The 18302-nt window shown below is 40.9% G+C and overlaps 1 protein-coding gene across 1 annotated transcript; it reads left to right on the top strand.

The window, feature by feature from the left end:
• Window positions 1-1441: 1441 nt before the first annotated feature.
• Window positions 1442-17682, top strand: kpna6 (karyopherin alpha 6 (importin alpha 7)). The gene is made up of 14 exons (XM_005450772.3): window positions 1442-1597; window positions 4823-4956; window positions 5085-5177; window positions 6590-6689; window positions 6806-6900; window positions 7666-7797; window positions 7889-7977; window positions 8090-8189; window positions 9123-9286; window positions 9378-9456; window positions 9810-9935; window positions 11004-11131; window positions 11565-11749; window positions 12499-17682. Exons 1-14 carry the CDS (start codon window positions 1594-1596, stop codon window positions 12684-12686), a joined length of 1617 nt encoding a protein of 538 aa, XP_005450829.1. The 5' UTR covers window positions 1442-1593; the 3' UTR covers window positions 12687-17682.
• Window positions 17683-18302: the final 620 nt, after the last annotated feature.

Here is an 18302-nt window from a genome sequence, read left to right as displayed (position 1 = left end):
TAATTAAATCTACACTTAATCAACATCTCATTGTCGCGCTCATTGAGCTGTTGCCCACATTCCTAATTTTCCTTGTGCATTTTCTCAATATTGCTGATTCAGTCTGGATAGATAACAACCAATAATAAGGCTGGAAGGACGGGTCCTTCTGTTTTTTCATTTAGATGTCCCCCGCCTCACTTTAATTTAGAACATTTTGAATTTGGATGGGGAAAAAAATAATGTATTGATTACAGTGCTTATTATGTCTCCATTCGGAAGTGATAGTGAGTGGGAGACTCCAGCAAAATGTGACCGTTCCCCGCGTACCGCCGTTTAAAATCCTTCAGTTATACGCCTTGCTTTGCTCTCATGATTCCATTACAGAAGCTCTCCTTACGCTGTGGCATTGACTAATGGATAGCCTTTGCTTCTGTGTGAAGTGTAGGCTGCTGTATGATGTGCTTCAGCAGGTCTAGAAATGAGAAAGGTAAAGAACTCATAAAAGAGACCCTGTAAAATCAGACTCGATGAGCCCTGGCTACAGCCCCGCGGACTGGATCTGAGAGCATTTCAGTGCTGACTCTGTAGCACAAATTGGTCCTGTGTGTTTGTGTTATTTGATACCAGTTGAGAGCTGCTATCCAGCCGGCAGTTGTTTCATCTCTGCGCCAGCACACCTGCTGAAGGCTGTGAATTCTCAGCCCTTATGGTTCGGCCGAGCGGAGCTCAATCCGGAGCCCGTGGATACACTGAGAAAGCGTGGAATCTATGAACAATATTTGCTCACAGCTGCTAAGAAATTGTAATCATGGGAAAGTATCTCAGTTGTGCTACAGCTGACTTGACCTCCCCCGCCCTTTCTAATAGTGGAAAAGAGCAAGCCTGGCAGCAGCAATTACTTCTCCTTTATTTGTACAACATTGCCCCCTAAAGTCTTTTCCTGGTGTATCTCCGCAGGCCCCCTCAGGGGCCGTGTCAGGAGGACACTGCATCACAATATAGTGCAGTAATTTACCACCACTTGCTCCCAGCAAATTGACCGTGGATGAACCTCACCTGTATTACTCTGTCACATTCAATTTAGGGAAAACACTGGGGAAGCATGGCGGGTCAAATAGCATTTCAAAACTAGAGAGGGATATGCAGATCCAAGAGAAATGGAGCTACCTGAAACATGCCAGGGGGTATGTAAAATAGATACAGATGTGAGTAACAGCTGGCTGGGAAGTAGGATGCACTGTAACCCTACCCTTCCCTACCAACCACTGTGGTGCTTTAATGACTGGCAAATCTATGAATAAACAGTTGGTTCTCCGTTTTGACCGAGGAAAATTTTAAGAATGAAATTAATCCTGTAGTAAATATTAAATTTTTAACATTTTTAATATATTTTGGCTATAAGGCATTCGTTACTGAACGTGAGTGAGTGTGACGTGTTTTGTGGGGCTCGGGCGTCCTCTAGTGGCAGGAAGTCGACGTTATATTTTGACGTTTCCGTCTCCGGCAGACATATTGCTTACCGGAGCAAATTCTGGAAAGCTAGAAGTGGGAAAGGATTTAAAATTGAATCACGTCTTCACAACTTAGCACAATAAACCCGCATAGGACACAATGGGTAAGCTGTTTGGCAAGTTCCTACAATAGACATGTGTTCAAAGTGGTTTTAAGATTCACTTTTGTCGTCGGACTTGACGGTTATGAAATCTTCATCCTGTTACTGTTGTTTAGCCAGTACGCTAACTCGTTAGCTAGGTGGCTAGTCGGCGTTGCTACGTAGTAAGGAAAGATGAGTTGCTATTTTACATTAAGTCATTTGATATGTCTCCAAATTATCCGGTCTTTGGACAGTGTTTCCCTTTTTACAGTATGTCATGTTAGACACATTAAGGCAATTTTAACCAGAGATAACAGCTAGTGCCGTTTTTAGCCAACTTGAGGAAACTTGGCTAACAGCTAACCACGTTAGCACCGCGTTGTACCCTTTTCAGAGAAGACGCACGTATAGCTTAGAGCTTAAGTTAGTATTAGTGATGGCAATATAACGGCTTTATCGAACAAAATATGACTTAAGAGTTGTCAATTTTCCCTATTGGTTTTGTGTTTTTGCAACCGCCTGTAGCTTAACAGTTATCACATTACATAGGAGCTTTAAAGCGCTACTGCTGTTATTTTATATTATGAACGTTTTCTATCTGTCTGGTCGCTGCTGCTTGGCGGATATGGCGACTGTAACTTGGTGAGAGACTTCCAGCGTCGTAAAAAAAAGTTTTAAATCAAAGCCTCTGGGGTGATACATTTAATAGTGGTGGTCGAGAGGCAGTGATTTGACTTTTTCCAGTAGCTGGCGCCTTCATTAGCTGCGTAATTTCACCCTTGCTCTTCAAACTCGGTGAATTATATAATAAGGTAAAATATTTATAATAAATTTTCATTCCTATGTTTAGTCAGTCGGCAGTGAAGTGGAAATGTGAGCTAACTGATTCCATGTGGCAAGTAGATGACAGACTGCTATCATCACAGCCGACTGTAAGCTCATAAGACAGAGCGCTCATGTGACACCATGTTTTCCAGACTGTTCTTATACAGTGCTGTGATAAATACACTTTGCAGTGACATTACTGGAGTATGTCATGTTAAAAAACCTATATCTAAAAGGGGTAAGAAGTACAGTTTCTGTCCCTGCGCATGTAACTGTATATTAAAAGGTGAATGTAAGTTCTAGGTATGAAAAGCAAAACTGGTGGGGAAGTTCCTTAAATCCTGTCCGCAAGACATTCTTTGTCTGTGATCTCAGCAAATACCTTGCTGATGAGCTTATCATTTCAGTGATTTGTTTCAGTGCTTATTGAATTAAACATGTTCATTTTGTAAATTTTGGGTCCTATTAGAGTTAACCCTGAAAGTGAAATTATTGGAATGACAGGGTGAAGCTGGTGGCTGCCATCTGATTGGAGAAACATTCCTCTTTTTAAGTTCTAATACCCACAAAATGGCAGCTATCAGGCAAAAGGGTTTTTATAGGGTGATCTAGTAGAAGGGTCGACGCAGCAGCTATTAAGCCTGTCACGTGATATTGGAAGTTTAATAGACATCTAATGCAGCACACTCGTGGGTTTCAGGACACCTCAGTCGTGCACCTTCAAATGAGACTGGGTGAAAAACCCCAAGAGATCCAGAAACATGGGTAGCTGCAATTGCTGATCCTTCCACAGGTTCACCTCCAGAAGCCTTACTCTGACTTTTACTTCTTCTAGATCAGGCGTCTGCAACCTTCAACATCAAAAGAGCCTTTTTAGCTCCTCCTACCAAATAACAGAAGAAAAAGAGCAGCACATGTGGGTGATGGGGGAATGAGGGGGGCAGACAGACAGGTGATTGTTGTAATTGGGAGATGATAAATTAATACATATGGTATATGTATTAATAAGGTTACAGTTACCCCTAATGTTAACCCATGACTCACGAACCACAGGTTGCCGACCTCTGCTATAGATGCATCTCTCACACCAAAAGCTCACTTTGCGACATCTTCGTTCGAGCTGAACTAAACTGCGTTTGACTTCTGGCACCGTTGTGCCACAGCTAATCTAACAAACACATTGCCGAAATGAGAGCATCCAGCTGCAACCTGTTCATGTGTGCCATCCATCCCTGTGGCTTTGCCATCTGCACACACGTGCTGAAGCTTTTCACAAACGCTAATGCCCTGAAACCATAACATGACCTCAATTTCCGACACTTGTTCCGATATTTAACCTCAGAACCTCCCCACTGTTACAGTGGAGGGCTTTTGGCACACAAGGTTGGCATCGTTCTGTGGTGTCGACAGGTTTCGGTGCTGTCCCCCACCTCTCTTTCACTCCCCAATAGGCTCACATGTGACTCTGGGGTCTGCCTGGTGTCCCGTTCTGGTGGCATGACTGCACAAATGCTGAGAATGGGCAGTTTGGCCTGTGTGGGCACCGATTTGCGCTAACTCTGCGATTTAACTGAATAAATAGGTTTGTTCTGGGCTGGCTGACTGGTACGTGAATAGCTTGGCTGTGTGGGGGGGGGTTGCGTCCGTGCATGTGTGTATTTTTAGGCTGTGTTGTCCGGTTTTCATGAGCTTGTTTATGCAGGGTCTTTTTATATTGAGGCATGTGTGACAGCTGTTTCATCATCATCATAGCTTATTATTAGTAGGAATGAATGGATCCAACACCTTCCAGCTCAGATGCTATGTCAATACACTGCCTTCAGGTATCTGATGATACCAAGTACCGATCCAATCCAGTATAATTTATAAGCTGTCTAAAGACCTGTGAAATCAGTCTGTGTACGGCAACATTAGGTTTGGCCTAATTTTGCAAAATAAAATTAAATAAGTATTTTCAAGAATGTAATTTGTATATCTGTTGAAATGGTACTTATGAGTTAAATAATACAATTTTAACATAGTTTCATTTCACCTCATTATGAGATTCTTTACTGCATGCTGTGATCATGCATGGTCACCTGGGGCCTTCTTTTCCTGCTTATAGTCTCAACTATACCTCCTCACAAACTCCCACAGAGGTCTGTGGAGCAGAGCTGACATTAGACAGGTGGAATTAAACTATAGTAGTCATGTTGCTTTTTAAGTGCAATAAAAGGTTCCCAACAAGTATTACACCAAATGTGACAAGAGTTAGAGTGAGAAGGGAAAGCCTTTCAGCTTTCTTGTTTCTGGTTAAACTAAAACATGTTGTAGACATACAACTAAAAGTTGTTGGTTTCTCAGGGATGAAAAAAAGAAAAAGCCTCTGTAAGTGCAAACATTGGTTTTTGATTTAATCGTCATGTGTCTTTGACCCATCAGAGCCGTCAGCCAGTCCGGCCAAGGATAACTACAGGATGAACCGATACAAGAACAAAGCACTGAATGCAGATGAGATGAGGCGCAGGAGAGAGGAGGAGGGCATCCAGCTCAGGAAACAGAAACGAGAACAGCAGGTATGAGACCAAATGTGACAAACCCACAGTTCATCAGGTTATTTGTCTCCTGGATGAGATTATGTCACTGTGTAGTCTGTGTTCAGCATGTGAGTGTTTAGGTCTCTAACATCTTTTTGTAATCCCAGCTTTTCAAACGGAGGAATGTGGACATTCTCAATGAAGAAGAAGTCATGTTAGAGAGCCCACTGGTGGACTCTTACCTCAGCTCTCCAGTAACTGTGAGTAATTGATCATTATGTTTTTTTTTAACAAGTCTCACATGGACAAAAAGATGGTCACAGACTAGATGCATTTTTACATCACGTTTGTGTAAAGCAGTTTTTAGCCTGCTCTCCAGCTTGTGGATTGTAAACAAGTAGGGGTGCAACGGATCACGGTTTATCCGAAATCCGAACCGATCCCACTCCACGGTTCGGTACGCACGTGATCCGAAGATTCGAAAAAGAAAAAAAAGTATGTGTATGGTGCACGTCGTCAGTCTGTCAAGCGGTAGCGCTAGCGGTCCAAGTAGCGGAGCAGAGGAGTTTGCGGCATTTAAGCAGCCCTTTGCTGCCCAGTCCGACCGGGCTAAAGCTAAAAGCTAATGGGGTGTTTAGCTGCAGACGGGAGGCCGTCGTCTGTTGTGCAAAACAAGGTTTAAACTGTGATGAACGTGCTTGAGCCACGCTATGATATCCCGTTGCGCGTCCACTTCAGTGACAAGATCGTTCCAAGCATGTATGAGCAGGAGAAGTTTAAAGTTATGGCTGAACTGTCCCAGGCATCTTCTGTTGCTCCAACTACAAATGGGTGGAGCTCCAGGGCAACGGAAAGCCACGTGACCGTGACCGCCCGTTATATCACAGCGGAGAGGTAGATACAAAGCCCTGCACTGCCCTATAGATTACATTAGATTAGATGAAACTTTATTTATTTCTCGGGTGGGTTCCTCCGGGAAATTCAGTTTCCAGTAGCACAGCACCCACAGAAGTTGCAGAATGTGAGCAGAAATATACAATGTTTACACACATATATAAATACAGAGTATACAAAAGGGATAAATAGAATAAATAGGAATAAGGATACAAGGGAACGGCACATTTCAAGTATTGTGAGTCTGTTGCACCGTTGGATATTAACAAAAACTATTGCACAGTGAAAAGGCACTACAGCTTACTTGTTCCCGCCTCCTCTGTCCCCGTTTCCCCTCCAGCGAGGAGTTAAACAGTTTGATGGCATGTGGGACAAAGGACTTTTTAAGTCTGCTGGTCCTTGACTTTGGGAGAAGCAACCTGTCACTGAACAGACTCCTCTGGTTGTTTATGGCCATGTGCAGATGATGCAGAGGATGCCCAGCATGGTCCATAATGTCCATATTGCACCTTAATTTGTTTTTATATAAGTGCGTGGAATCAGTCTTCAGTTGAATGTTTTTTAATAGGCAAAAAATACTTAAATAAGTAAACGGCGAGTAGAATTTTTGTCTTTTTTTTCTCTATTTTTGCTGATCCGAAAATTGATCCGATCCGTGACTTTAAAACCGTGATCCGATCCGAACCGTGAGATTTTTGATCCGTTGCACCCCTATAAACAAGGGAATCCGTTTTGAGTGGATGAAGTGTTTAAAGTGCTTGTACATGCCCTCTTACAGGAAGGAGTTATTACCAGGGACATGGTAGAGATGCTTTTCTCAGAGGACCCAGAGCTTCAGCTTGCTACAACACAGAAGTTCAGAAAATTACTTTCCAAAGGTACCCAGTCATTGTAGTGTACTGAGAGTGATTCTACATAAGAGTGAAACCATTCGTCCTGTTCCCCATAGACCACAAAAAAGCCTACATGTAGTTTTGCCTCTTTGTTATTCCAGAGCCTAACCCACCAATTGATGAAGTTATAAACACACCTGGAGTAGTGGAGAGGTTTGTGGAGTTCCTGAAGAAGAGCAGCGACTGCACACTACAGGTCAGTTATTTATGTATTTATTTATTTATTTATTTTTTAAATATACAGTCTTAAACCTCCAGAACATGCAGAGACTTCTGAATTGAGTACAAAAAATGCAATATAATTTTTATCATGTCTTTGGTTGCAACCATGCTACTTTGCTCTTTAGGATGCCTTTAACAGAAAATAGTGCTGTAATCATCACACAGTCATCACACAGCCACTTCTTGTAATGCTCGACCTTACTGCACAGGTAAACATTGCAGTGTTTTCCTGAATGATAGGTGTCACCACTCAGACAATATCACCTCATCAGTGCTGATATAGGAGAAGAAGAAGTCAAAACTTCCTCAGTCTTATCTTTTCAAACTGTGGAAATATTTCCCCGTGTATAATCTGTGTCTCTGTCATTGAAATGACTGTAAAAACAGGCACAATTGTCAATTCAATTCAGTTTTATTTATATAGTGCCAAATCACAACAACAGTCGCCTCAAGGCGCTTTACATTTAATTGTACGCTCATGTCTTCAACCCAGCTACAGCAGTACAACGTACCCGGTTCAAAATTTTCAAACAATATCAAGAGCAGTTCATCAGTCCTCCATGACACTGTGTTAGATTTTGTTGATGCAGCCAGCCAGCTGTAAGGAAGTAGAAACTTAAAGTGTTTTTAATTGCCATCATTCTTGCACATAGTAAGTGCTGTTATCTACAGTTCCTGAGAGTCTCGCTAAAATGTCTTAAACTGCTGCTTGTTTCTCTGCTATGTCGTGTTGCTGCAGTTTGAAGCCGCCTGGGCGCTTACCAACATTGCGTCGGGAACATCCTTGCAGACAAAGACGGTGATTGAGGCCGGAGCAGTGCCGATCTTCATAGAACTGCTGAACTCTGATTTTGAGGATGTTCAAGAACAAGTAATGCACCGGTTCATAGATTGTTCGCTGTAATAAGTATCTTTCCATACTCTGCTATACCCAAGATTTTTATGTCTCACTGTTTCTTCAGGCTGTGTGGGCCCTCGGTAATATTGCAGGGGACAGTGCAGTGTGCAGGGACTATGTGCTGAACTGCAACATCCTTCCACCACTATTAATGTAAGTTCTTTTATTTCTGCTTTTGAGTCAAACCTTCCTACAGCTTTTCTCCCTGCGACATATTTCTAATATGACTTCCTGTATGGGCTTTTGATTTTCTTTGGTATTTCAGGCTTCTGACAAAGTCCACTAGACTGACTATGACTAGGAATGCAGTATGGGCTCTGTCTAATCTGTGCAGAGGAAAAAACCCACCACCTGCTTTTGACAAGGTACCACTCATCGAGTCAACACAAAGGATGCTTTAGGATCAGAAAGTTCTAGGAACTCCTCTGAGTGCCTATAGGGGTGTTCCCAGGAGACTCTCATGGCTTTAGGGTCATTCATGTCAATTTAGTTTCAATTAGCTGCTTTTTCTATGCAGACAAAGCTGAACATTCAAGTACGGATAAAGGCTCTTTGTTATATCAGCCGATCACTCCGTACTGTTACGAGTTTTCTGGCTAAACCATTAAAAGAAGTTAATTTAATACCAATGAAATGTATATCAGATTAAATCGAATGTTGAGTGGGAAGAGAATTGTAGTTTTCAATTATGCATTGTCTTCCTATGGTCAGTATATGAAAGATGTATTTAACTTCTAATAAATTCAAAAGTTTCAGAGATTTAGACTTCAGAAAAGCAACATTTCTGTTGAATATGACAGGAAGTTGCTGCTAATATTTACTTGTAATAAAAGTTAAACACATTCTAAAGTAAACAGAAGTCTGTAAAAGCCAGCCTGTGTGAGGAACACATGGCTGTGTCCCACAACCAGTCAGGTTGCCTGTATTTACCAATTCAGATCAACACTAGATGCTGGATTGTCCCAGGTCACAGCTGCAGCATGTGAATGGTTTGGTTTTGGTCTTGAATCCTTCTACAATAACATTTCTCAGGCGGCACCACTGGTTTCTGCAGCTCTGTGTACTAGCTGACATTTTGTGGGAATTTTTCTTGCAGCATTCTTCTAAAACAGTCACTCTTTTGTTGTTACATTTCTTGCTTTGTGTGACCATTTCAGCCACCTTAAAGACTCTGGCGGCTCTGCTTCGCTCAAATACTCTGTGTGGAAAGTTTTGACATGTTGTCTCTCAGTGATTTATGTTTGATGCTGAATTCATTGTTTGTCATGATACATATGCATTATGTTTGTGTTGTCTAGGTGTCACCCTGCCTGCCAGTGTTGTCCAGGCTATTATTTAGCAGTGACCCAGACTTGCTGGCAGATGCCTGCTGGGCTCTGTCCTACCTCTCAGACGGCCCCAACGATAAGATCCAAGCCGTCATTGATTCTGGTGTCTGCAGGCGTCTTGTAGAACTACTCATGTAAGATCAGGCTTTACTGTGTGTCATTACTGAACCTGTGAATTTGACCTGTAAATGTATTAAAATATTTCCCAACCCCATCTTTCTGCAGGCACACTGACTATAAAGTGGCTTCACCTGCCTTGAGAGCTGTAGGAAACATTGTCACAGGAGATGATATCCAAACACAGGTGAGACGATAATAAACTGAAGTTGGTTTGATGACTCCAAAGCTTGTTGCACGAAAGAGTGCCATAACATATTCAAAATCAGAACTTTTAAAGATTGTTGTTAAATCTTTAACAACATATAGTTCATTCATGGGACACTTTGCATTTTATATAGTATCTGAGAGAGAAACTTTATGTTGAAGAGGCGTTTGTCATCTTAATTTTAATGAGTGTTTGTTTCTCTCAGCTTACCAAATGTTTCAAATGCTATTTGCTTTGTTAATAATTGCTGCTACAGCAGTGATGCAGTTCAAAGATCTGACGTATGTTATAAAGAGTGTGTGAAGTTTTACCCTCTGCTCTGCTGTGTTTAGGTGGTGTTGAACTGCTCAGCCCTGCCCTGTCTGCTTCACCTCCTCAGCAGTGCTAAAGAGTCCATTCGCAAAGAGGCATGCTGGACCATCTCAAACATCACAGCAGGAAACCGAGCACAAATACAGGTATCACACTCTGAGTTCATTTCTCAGTTATAATTAACTTTATATGACCCTGAACTATCTTTTACAAATTAAACAACGTGCAAGAGAAAAACTGAAACAGATTTTTAAAAAGCGGAACAACTGACTACTGTCAGTAGTTCCGCTAATATTAGTTCACTTAAATCATATAGGTTGGTGTTGTTAGACTCAGACACTGTGATCATGACTGTCATATTATTCTGGTGCAAATTTAGTTTTCCTGCTGCTTGAATTTTGTAGGATTTAATTGTCAGCATTACACAGTGTTGATTAATTTTATGTAATCACAGCTGTAATCAGAATCAGCATGAGAATCAGAAGACTTTATTTATCCCCAAGGGGCAATTAACAAACAACCGAGCAGCATACGTTGAAGATAAGGACAATAAGAACAGGCAATAGGAGTGAAATAATAAATACACAGAATATACAGTATATACGGTTTTAAAATTAAAGTGACTGAAGGTGAATAAATAACTGTGTAATTTTAAAAGTGAATAAAGTGTCAGTAGTGTAAGAAGAGTGTAGTTTATGTTTATGGGTGTGGGAAATGTTCTTATTGGCTGGAGTTAAAAAGCAGGGTGGCTTTGGGGACAAAGGTGGCTCTCCTCCTCTCAGTGTCTATCTGTGTTTTATATATTTAGTGGTTTCACTGTGAAACATTCTTCTTTTGTGAGGGGCCAGAAAACAAGTGTCTTGTGTGTCACAGCTTTTCAGCTCCGTTTTAATCTAATGTGTGTCTGGCTGCACTGGGTGGCTATTTAGTGGAGATACTATGCCTTACTTGTAATTCAAACGTATTTTAACTCAACTTGTACTGACTGCAACCTTAGCCAGTAACTGTATTCAAGGTGCAAAGATTGGATTATATTGAAGAATTATTTTTATGTTAGTCAGTTTCTGTATTTTGGTCATATTGTAACCTCTAAAGCCCTGTCAAATAACATTAGTTTTTGTTAGTTTTATCTAGTGTATCAAGTTAATGATTTCAAATCAGTTTTGAATGTCTTTTACATTTCCCCAGTACTGATCTCTCATCCTCCTCCACAGACGGTAATCGATGCAAACATCTTTCCAGTACTGATTGACATTCTGCAGAAAGCTGAATTCAGAACCAGGAAAGAGGCAGCCTGGGCCATCACCAATGCCACGTCTGGAGGAACACCAGAGCAGATCAGGTTAGCTTCGCAAGATTCATTTAGTTGACAGTCCCTCCATTGTCATTTAATCACATCAGTAGCAGATCAGATGAGTAGCTTAAGTCAATTGATGGTTTTTAATTATAAGACTTTTAGAGATGATTTAAAGTTGGTACTATATTGATTCAAAAAGCATTCTGCAGTAAAATGTTTTCTCAAGGAGCAAAAAAAGATTTCAGTTGGTTGATGAGTCTAATGGGGTTTTCTCTTTGAGGAGAAAATCAATTAACAGCTTGTTAGAAATGAAAATCCCCATGCAGAATTTGGGTGATTAGAAAAATAAGGAGGTATAATAAGTGCATGAAAGTGAGGCGATAATGTGAAAGAGCTGTGAAGAACTCAGACTTAATTGTAAAGTAAATAAATGAATCACCTGCATTCATCTGCCTTATCCATGTCTGTTTGCATAAAGATATCTGGTGAACCTGGGCTGTATTAAGCCCCTGTGTGACCTGCTCACTGTGATGGACTCAAAGATTGTTCAGGTTGCTCTCAACGGACTAGAAAACATCCTGAGACTGGGCGAGCAGGAAGCCAAACAGGAGAACAACGGCACCGGAGTTAATCCTTACTGCAGCCTCATTGAAGAAGCCTATGGTAAGCTGCAGGAAATGCACACAAACATGCATGCTGAAAAAAACATTTGATTTGGATTTGATGCAGTTTGCATATAATACAGCATTACTGGAACACTTTCAGTGTCACAGACAGAGATGATCAGTGCTGATAGGCTGGTAGCTTTATCACTTTGGCAGACACTAAGGCCATATTTCCCTAAATGAACCTCATAAAACTAATGATTGAGGTCATAAAGTTAACAGGAAAGTTTCTTGAGGTCACAGAGTACGGAAGCCACTTGTCTTTTTGACACCATACTAGTTGCCCTCTGCTGGCCGTTAGAAAGAATGCATGTTTAAGGCGCCTGAATTAGCTGCAGTTACGGACGCTACATCTGTCGTCTGTATATGATCTGTAGCTGGTAGTGGTACTCATTCTTTTGTTCTGGAGATCACCTGTGACCTGGAGGGCAACTAACCACACAACCTGAAATTGGTTCACATGTAAGACCGAATAGTGATTACTGTGGTGAGCTGCAGTCCAGCCCAGAGTTTGAGTTTTTCCACAGGATGAGACTCTCTGGAGAGGCAGCTACTTAAATCCCTCCATTAGGGCAAATAAAATGTCAAGCTTCTGCTTTTTTCTAAGGCTGTCATACATAGTACACCACCAGAGGCAGGACGTAGGACAGCTGAATTTTAAAAAAAAGAAAAGTTTGCGGGGTTTTTTGGGGTTTTTTTTTTTTTAGTTTAACAGCCATTCTAATATTCCATTCCTTGTTTTTCCAGGTCTTGACAAAATAGAGTTCCTCCAGAGTCACGACAACCAGGAGATTTACCAGAAGGCCTTTGACCTAATTGAGCACTACTTTGGTGTGGAGGACGAGGACAGCAGTCTTGCCCCTCAGGTGGACCAGGCCAACCAGCAGTTTCTCTTCCCTCAGCAGGAGGCCCCCATGGAAGGCTTTCAGCTATAAGTCAGCCACCCTTTCCTCTCCATACCTCCTCTCATGGATGGCTCCTTTTTACCACCGTGCCACCCTCCCTGAACCTCCACTAAATCACCATGAGGCCACACCCCCTACCCTTTGGAGGAATGCTAAAATTGTACCGCTCTCCAGCCTGAAGATGCCTCGCCCACTTTCATTGTTTCCAATCAGTGTACTGACCTCCTGCAGGGCAGACTCTCATGTTTCCTGGCTGAGGGGAGGGCGCCACACAAACTCCCATTACAGCTAGAAGAGGAAGTAATCACCAGTGTGTGAGTCCTCCCTGGCTTCAAAACGCACACCCAGACATCTTCCTGTCATTTGACAGCGCTTAGATTCTCTCATTGGCGGCAGTGGTGATTTGTTAGTGTCTTTATATACACTTTCATTTCTTTTCCAACCGGAAATCTTCTGTTTTCAGGATTATCCATACAGAGTGTGCAGACTGGGGTGCATGAGCAGAATCTGCCCAACTCTTCGTGTCACTATGACTCAGTGCAATTCAAAAAATACTTAACATGATCCCTTTTTTTTTTTTCTCCTCACCCTTTATTTATCTGCCTCCGCCCCTTTTTATTTTTAAATTATTTTAATTTTTTAGTTTTATTTTTAGTGCTTGTGATATTTTCTTTTGCTTTGCCTGCTCCCAGTCAGTAGGCTTAGGCCTGCTCTCTGCATATCTGCTCAAGGTGAGAAGAAAAAATAATCTTTATGGGGTTTAGAGCCACAGATGTAAACCCCAAAGTTTGTCGCCCTGAGTTGGATGCCCAAGCTAGGAAGCATGATTTGTTTTTGGGTTTTTTTTGTTTGTTTGTTTTTTAAGCGGGTGGCAAGAAGGGTGAAACTTTATCAAACAGAAGGGCTGTGAATGTTTTTTTTGTTTGTTTGTTTTTTGTTTTTTCGAAGAGGTTATGTTAAAACATCTAGAAAAAATATCCAGGTTTTGAGGGTGAAATAGTTAGAGATCCAATGTTCGTAGTGTGCCGTGTTATTAATAACATTTGAATTATGAAGTGATCTAACTATTAAAAAAGGCATAGTTGGGGATTTAGGAGGAGAAGAGCTGTTGGCAGCAAAAGCAGCAAGAATTAAGAGCCTGGGGACGATGTCTTGAACCCCAGTGTTAACTGGTTGTTGCTGGCCTGCTAGCCCCCTCCACTTCCCCTGGTGTATGTGGTAGGGTTTTTGCATGGTGTTATATTACCCTGCCTACAGCCCTGAGCATCCCTGGCCAAACACTACAAGGAGTCGTTGCTTCTTTGTAAACAGCATTTGGAGTCGAAAGCAGGAACCGGGCCGGATTCGGTGCTGTTAACAGTGATTGTGTATTGACGGTGGTGGTGTCGTGTATAGTGGTAGAGTTTATCTATAATCTATGGCATTCTATATCACTATATATTTTTGAGGAATGGCAGTGACATAATGATTTTGCATGGGTTCATTGTAATATGTATCGATGTAAATTGCCTATTCTCTGCCTGGCAGGGACGGTCTGCACCGCTTCCTCGTGTGTCTAACGACAAATGGTGTTTAGCCGGGGATGGAGCTCAAAGAAATAACAAGCCTAACTGCAACAGAAATTCAAGTATAAGTGTATATTTGAATTTTGGTGTATTTGCATTATATAAATATATATATAAATATATTTGCGCACACTTCATGCACACTTGCATACACCAGCAGACACACTGTACACACACTGTACACACACCTCACACAGATGAGTGGCTAGTAGTAACTAAAATGGTTTCCATAATCTTTGGATTTAAAAAGAACTAAATTTAAAAGAATTTGTTTTGAAGTTTTGATTCTCCAAAATGTGAACATATTGGATGTTTTTTGTTTTTTACTTATTATTTTATATTTAAAAAAAATCCTGCTTTTTGGAGCAGATGAAGGGTTATTTCCCAAAATCCTAAGGATTGCTTTGAAACTGTTTTAGTTGTTTCTAGCCTTGTGACTTCTGATGGTTAAAGTGAGTCCTGTAAACTCTGACCTGAAGTCGGTTTGACCTCTAACAGAAGCTGGTCTCAGGTCAGCGCTCAGGCTTTGTGGATGGAGCTGAACTGTGGTTGTGTGATGTTTGACTTACGGGGCACTCTGTGGGGGAGGGATCGATTGACTCAGTGACTAGGTCCCAATCAGAGTCTGGGAGCCCTCTGTTCTGTGGATTACTGAAGCATCTCCAACTTAAGACCATGAACCTCTACATTAAGTCTTTGTCAGCGAGATTAGGAATAGATCAGTCTGCTTAATAGCAAATATATTTTGACAAAAGCAATTCTTTCTTATTGGGTAAAAAACAAATTAAATTCACAGGCATATTTTTCCATTTTGAAGTGTGTGTTAATCTTCTGTCTCAGTGGATGACACCGTCATGGGAGACTTCTATTGGTTCATAGCTTGGGAGGGGTGTTATGTGGTGTTAGGCACTCTTGGGTGTTGTGAAGTGCAGTGAGAGTTAAAACCTCTCCTATGTTTGTTGTGTGGTTGCTTACTGTGAGACAGACATTTGCAGTCGGTCGGTATCCGTCATTACTTTTAGAGGAATTAATCCTTGTTGGGAAATTTTTGTTGCAGGCTGACAAGCTGTAATTGACTCCACCTGCGCTGTTATCTCTCTTGCTACTGCGCTACATTTTGTACTCCGGACCTTCGCCCTCACACACGACTACAGACTGAACTCTGGTGACAGAAAAAATCACGAGAGAGAGTTTTTCAAGGCAAAAAATGCCACACACAGAAAATTCTTTACGATTTATCATGAATGAATACTGAACAAATAAAGTCTGTTGTTGTGATGCACAACCTTTCACCAGACCAGCACATTTTAACCGGGTGTTGCTGCACAGACAGATCGGCAATTTCACTTTCAGGATTGTTCCACTCTGACTTCCAGCGTAGATCGGCAGTAGAGCACGTGATGGTGACAAGATTTTTGTGTTTGCACGTTGGGTTTGCAGTGTTGTCCACAGAACGCGTGTCCTCCCAGTAGATGTAAAAGGTTGAATCAAGAGTTATATGAGGATCAAGAACTTGCTTCTACACTCCTCATGTGTAGGGGCAGCATTTACGACTGAAGTCTTTGATTTGATGGCCAAGTCTGTGCTTGGCCAGCAGATGATAACAGAATTTGCAGTTTTTAAAAATATTAATAAATAAATCAGTGAATCAACCGGGGGGGGGATAAAGTGTAAAATAAAAATGCACTCCTATTCACAAAAGTGCCAATCCGACCAACAAAGACTAGAGGTTCTTATGTATCTGTCTTTGACTTAAACATTTGTTTTTCTTTATATCTTTTATTTACTTGAATGTTGCACATGTTTTTTTGTGCAAAAACATTGCTGCTCTATTTTTCTTATCTTTAAAGTTACATGATTTCCCATGGTTTGTTTGGATAAGTGGCATTCTTTACTGTGGGCGCCTATAAAAAGGAAAAAAAAAAAAAAAGGAATTTAATTAAAGAAAGCCAATTGTCCTCTGTCGGGGGGGTAAAGGACTAAACGAACGAATCAAACTGGTCTTTTCCAGCTGCTGTCCATTGGTGTGATGGTCCCCTCTGTAACAGTCTTCTAATAGTTTTCACTGTGCACAGATGAGCAGTGGGTTCATATTCATGATGTCACGACCTGCAGCCAGTCGCCCTCTGCAAAAAAAAAAAAAAAAAAAAATTCTGCACTGATACAAACTTTGTAATGATGTGGCACATAATGCAAATAATGGAATCCTAAGCAGCTGTCAGGGCAGACAGATGCAGGTACTGACCTAACTGTCCACGTTAGTTTACCAAAGTTTTGTCCTCAAGAAGGCTGAAAAATTTCCTTGATGTTTAGTTTGTATGACTTTATGTGATTGGCTTGTGTCGACCCGGTCAGAATGACTGACAGATTCCTTCAGGCCGTTTAAACCTTGCCTCTCTTCATTAGAAGCCGCACTAGATGGCATGCTCTCTCACTCCTGAGTTTTCTTTTCTCTTAAATTCAGGCGCTCTTTAAGGAGTTGGAAAAATGTGCAGATTAATCCAGAAGACTGCAATAAAACATTGTCCAAAAAAAAAGAAAATCAGCCACCCCGAGAGGCAAAGGCCCACCTACAGGAAGAGCAGCTCTCACAGGTGACACTCCTTCCACTGGGTGGAGCGAACACAGGCTACTACTTGACATTTTTCTAAGATAAAAACAAAAGAAGTTTAAATAAATCTGGGATTCAGAAATAGTACAATGATTTACATTAAAAGTATTATAATTTAAACTATATGTATGTTCTGATACATTGACAGGGATTCAGATGTAATTCTAATCACTTCTAAGAAGTGGAGAAAAAGCCTCATTAGAACATGTCACACGAAAAAAAAAAAAAAAAATAGGTGGTGAGGATACAAGCTTCTCTTTTTTGTTTTTGCTTTTCTTGATCTTTTTCCTGATCAGGATATTCTGGGCTATATTTTTGGATAAATGTGTTTAAAGTTCCTCGTCAGGCTGCGTGATCAGGAATCTTGTAATCTATCGGGGATTGAACAGAAATCACTAAAAATCACAAATCTGACGTGTCTTCCGTCCTAGGAGCTGTTGGTGTCTTTATCAAAATCTAAAGCAACGTCTACGCTACAAATGTTTACAATGCTTCGTGTTTGTAATAATACTTTTCATATGCCATCACTGACCAGTCGTGCTTCTGCTCTGGTCCTCTCATTTCTTTTACACGTATTTATTTTCTCTATTCTTGTTTATGGTTTTTCATTTGCTCCAAACGACCCATCTTTAAACTGTGACTCGACTTGACTTTTACCGACGGTATGAATGAGCGACGAGAAACTAGTACACTTCAAAACTGAACATGACACACAAACATGAACATGAAGAAAAGATGCATACAGGAAATGGCAACAATATAAAAAATGTAAAGAAATCATAGAGTTAAAAAAAAACTGTTCAGTGGAAATATTGTACAAATCCAATAAAGTTATGTTGCAACCCTTTAATGAGTTTTTCTTCCTCAGTGTTCTTTCATGTTGGAATGTTGACGGTGATATTTAATGTGAAACATAATTTGTTTAGATTTATAATTATTGAAATGTGGAAACATTAATGTAAATATGCCATAGAAGGCAAAAACAGTTGGTATAATTCTTACAAGCCTGATGTTCAGGATTGGGTGTCACCAGTTGTATTAAACACAGAACTCTCGTAGACAAACTTTCTTTTAATGTCTCAAAGGAAATTTTTCTTCAGGAGTCGTTCTCCAGACTTACTGAAGGACATTCAAAGCTATTGTTCTTTTACCTGTCAAGCTGATCGCACAATGACAGGCCAGTCATGACTGATCGTGTTCAACAGTGTTTTGACTTTTTTCCCTCTCTCTTCTATGCTCGTATGCTTTTACTGCATTGGTAGTGTGTTTGGGATTATTCTCATGCGGAGAAATAAAGCTGTTGCCAGTCAGACACTTTCCAGATGGAGACTGCATGCTGGATCAAAATCATATTTTCTGCATTCAGAATTTCGCCAGTTTTTCTTCCTCAACCATGTTTTATAGATGGCTGTAGGCACTTACTGTTGTGCTCTGCTCACATAAAATAAATTAAAATTTGGATTAATTGCT

Source organism: Oreochromis niloticus, linkage group LG22 (genome assembly GCF_001858045.2).
Source record: "Oreochromis niloticus isolate F11D_XX linkage group LG22, O_niloticus_UMD_NMBU, whole genome shotgun sequence".
Lineage (NCBI taxonomy): Eukaryota > Metazoa > Chordata > Actinopteri > Cichliformes > Cichlidae > Oreochromis > Oreochromis niloticus.
This window is presented reverse-complemented; position numbering and strand designations above follow the sequence as displayed.

Bases quoted from the DNA above. Each gene is read 5' to 3' on its own strand.
- kpna6 (XM_005450772.3), top strand. The intron at 7,798-7,888 runs GTAATGCACCGG...CTGTTTCTTCAG, and splicing joins TTGAGGATGTTCAAGAACAA to GCTGTGTGGGCCCTCGGTAA. The intron at 8,190-9,122 runs GTACCACTCATC...TGTGTTGTCTAG, and splicing joins CACCACCTGCTTTTGACAAG to GTGTCACCCTGCCTGCCAGT.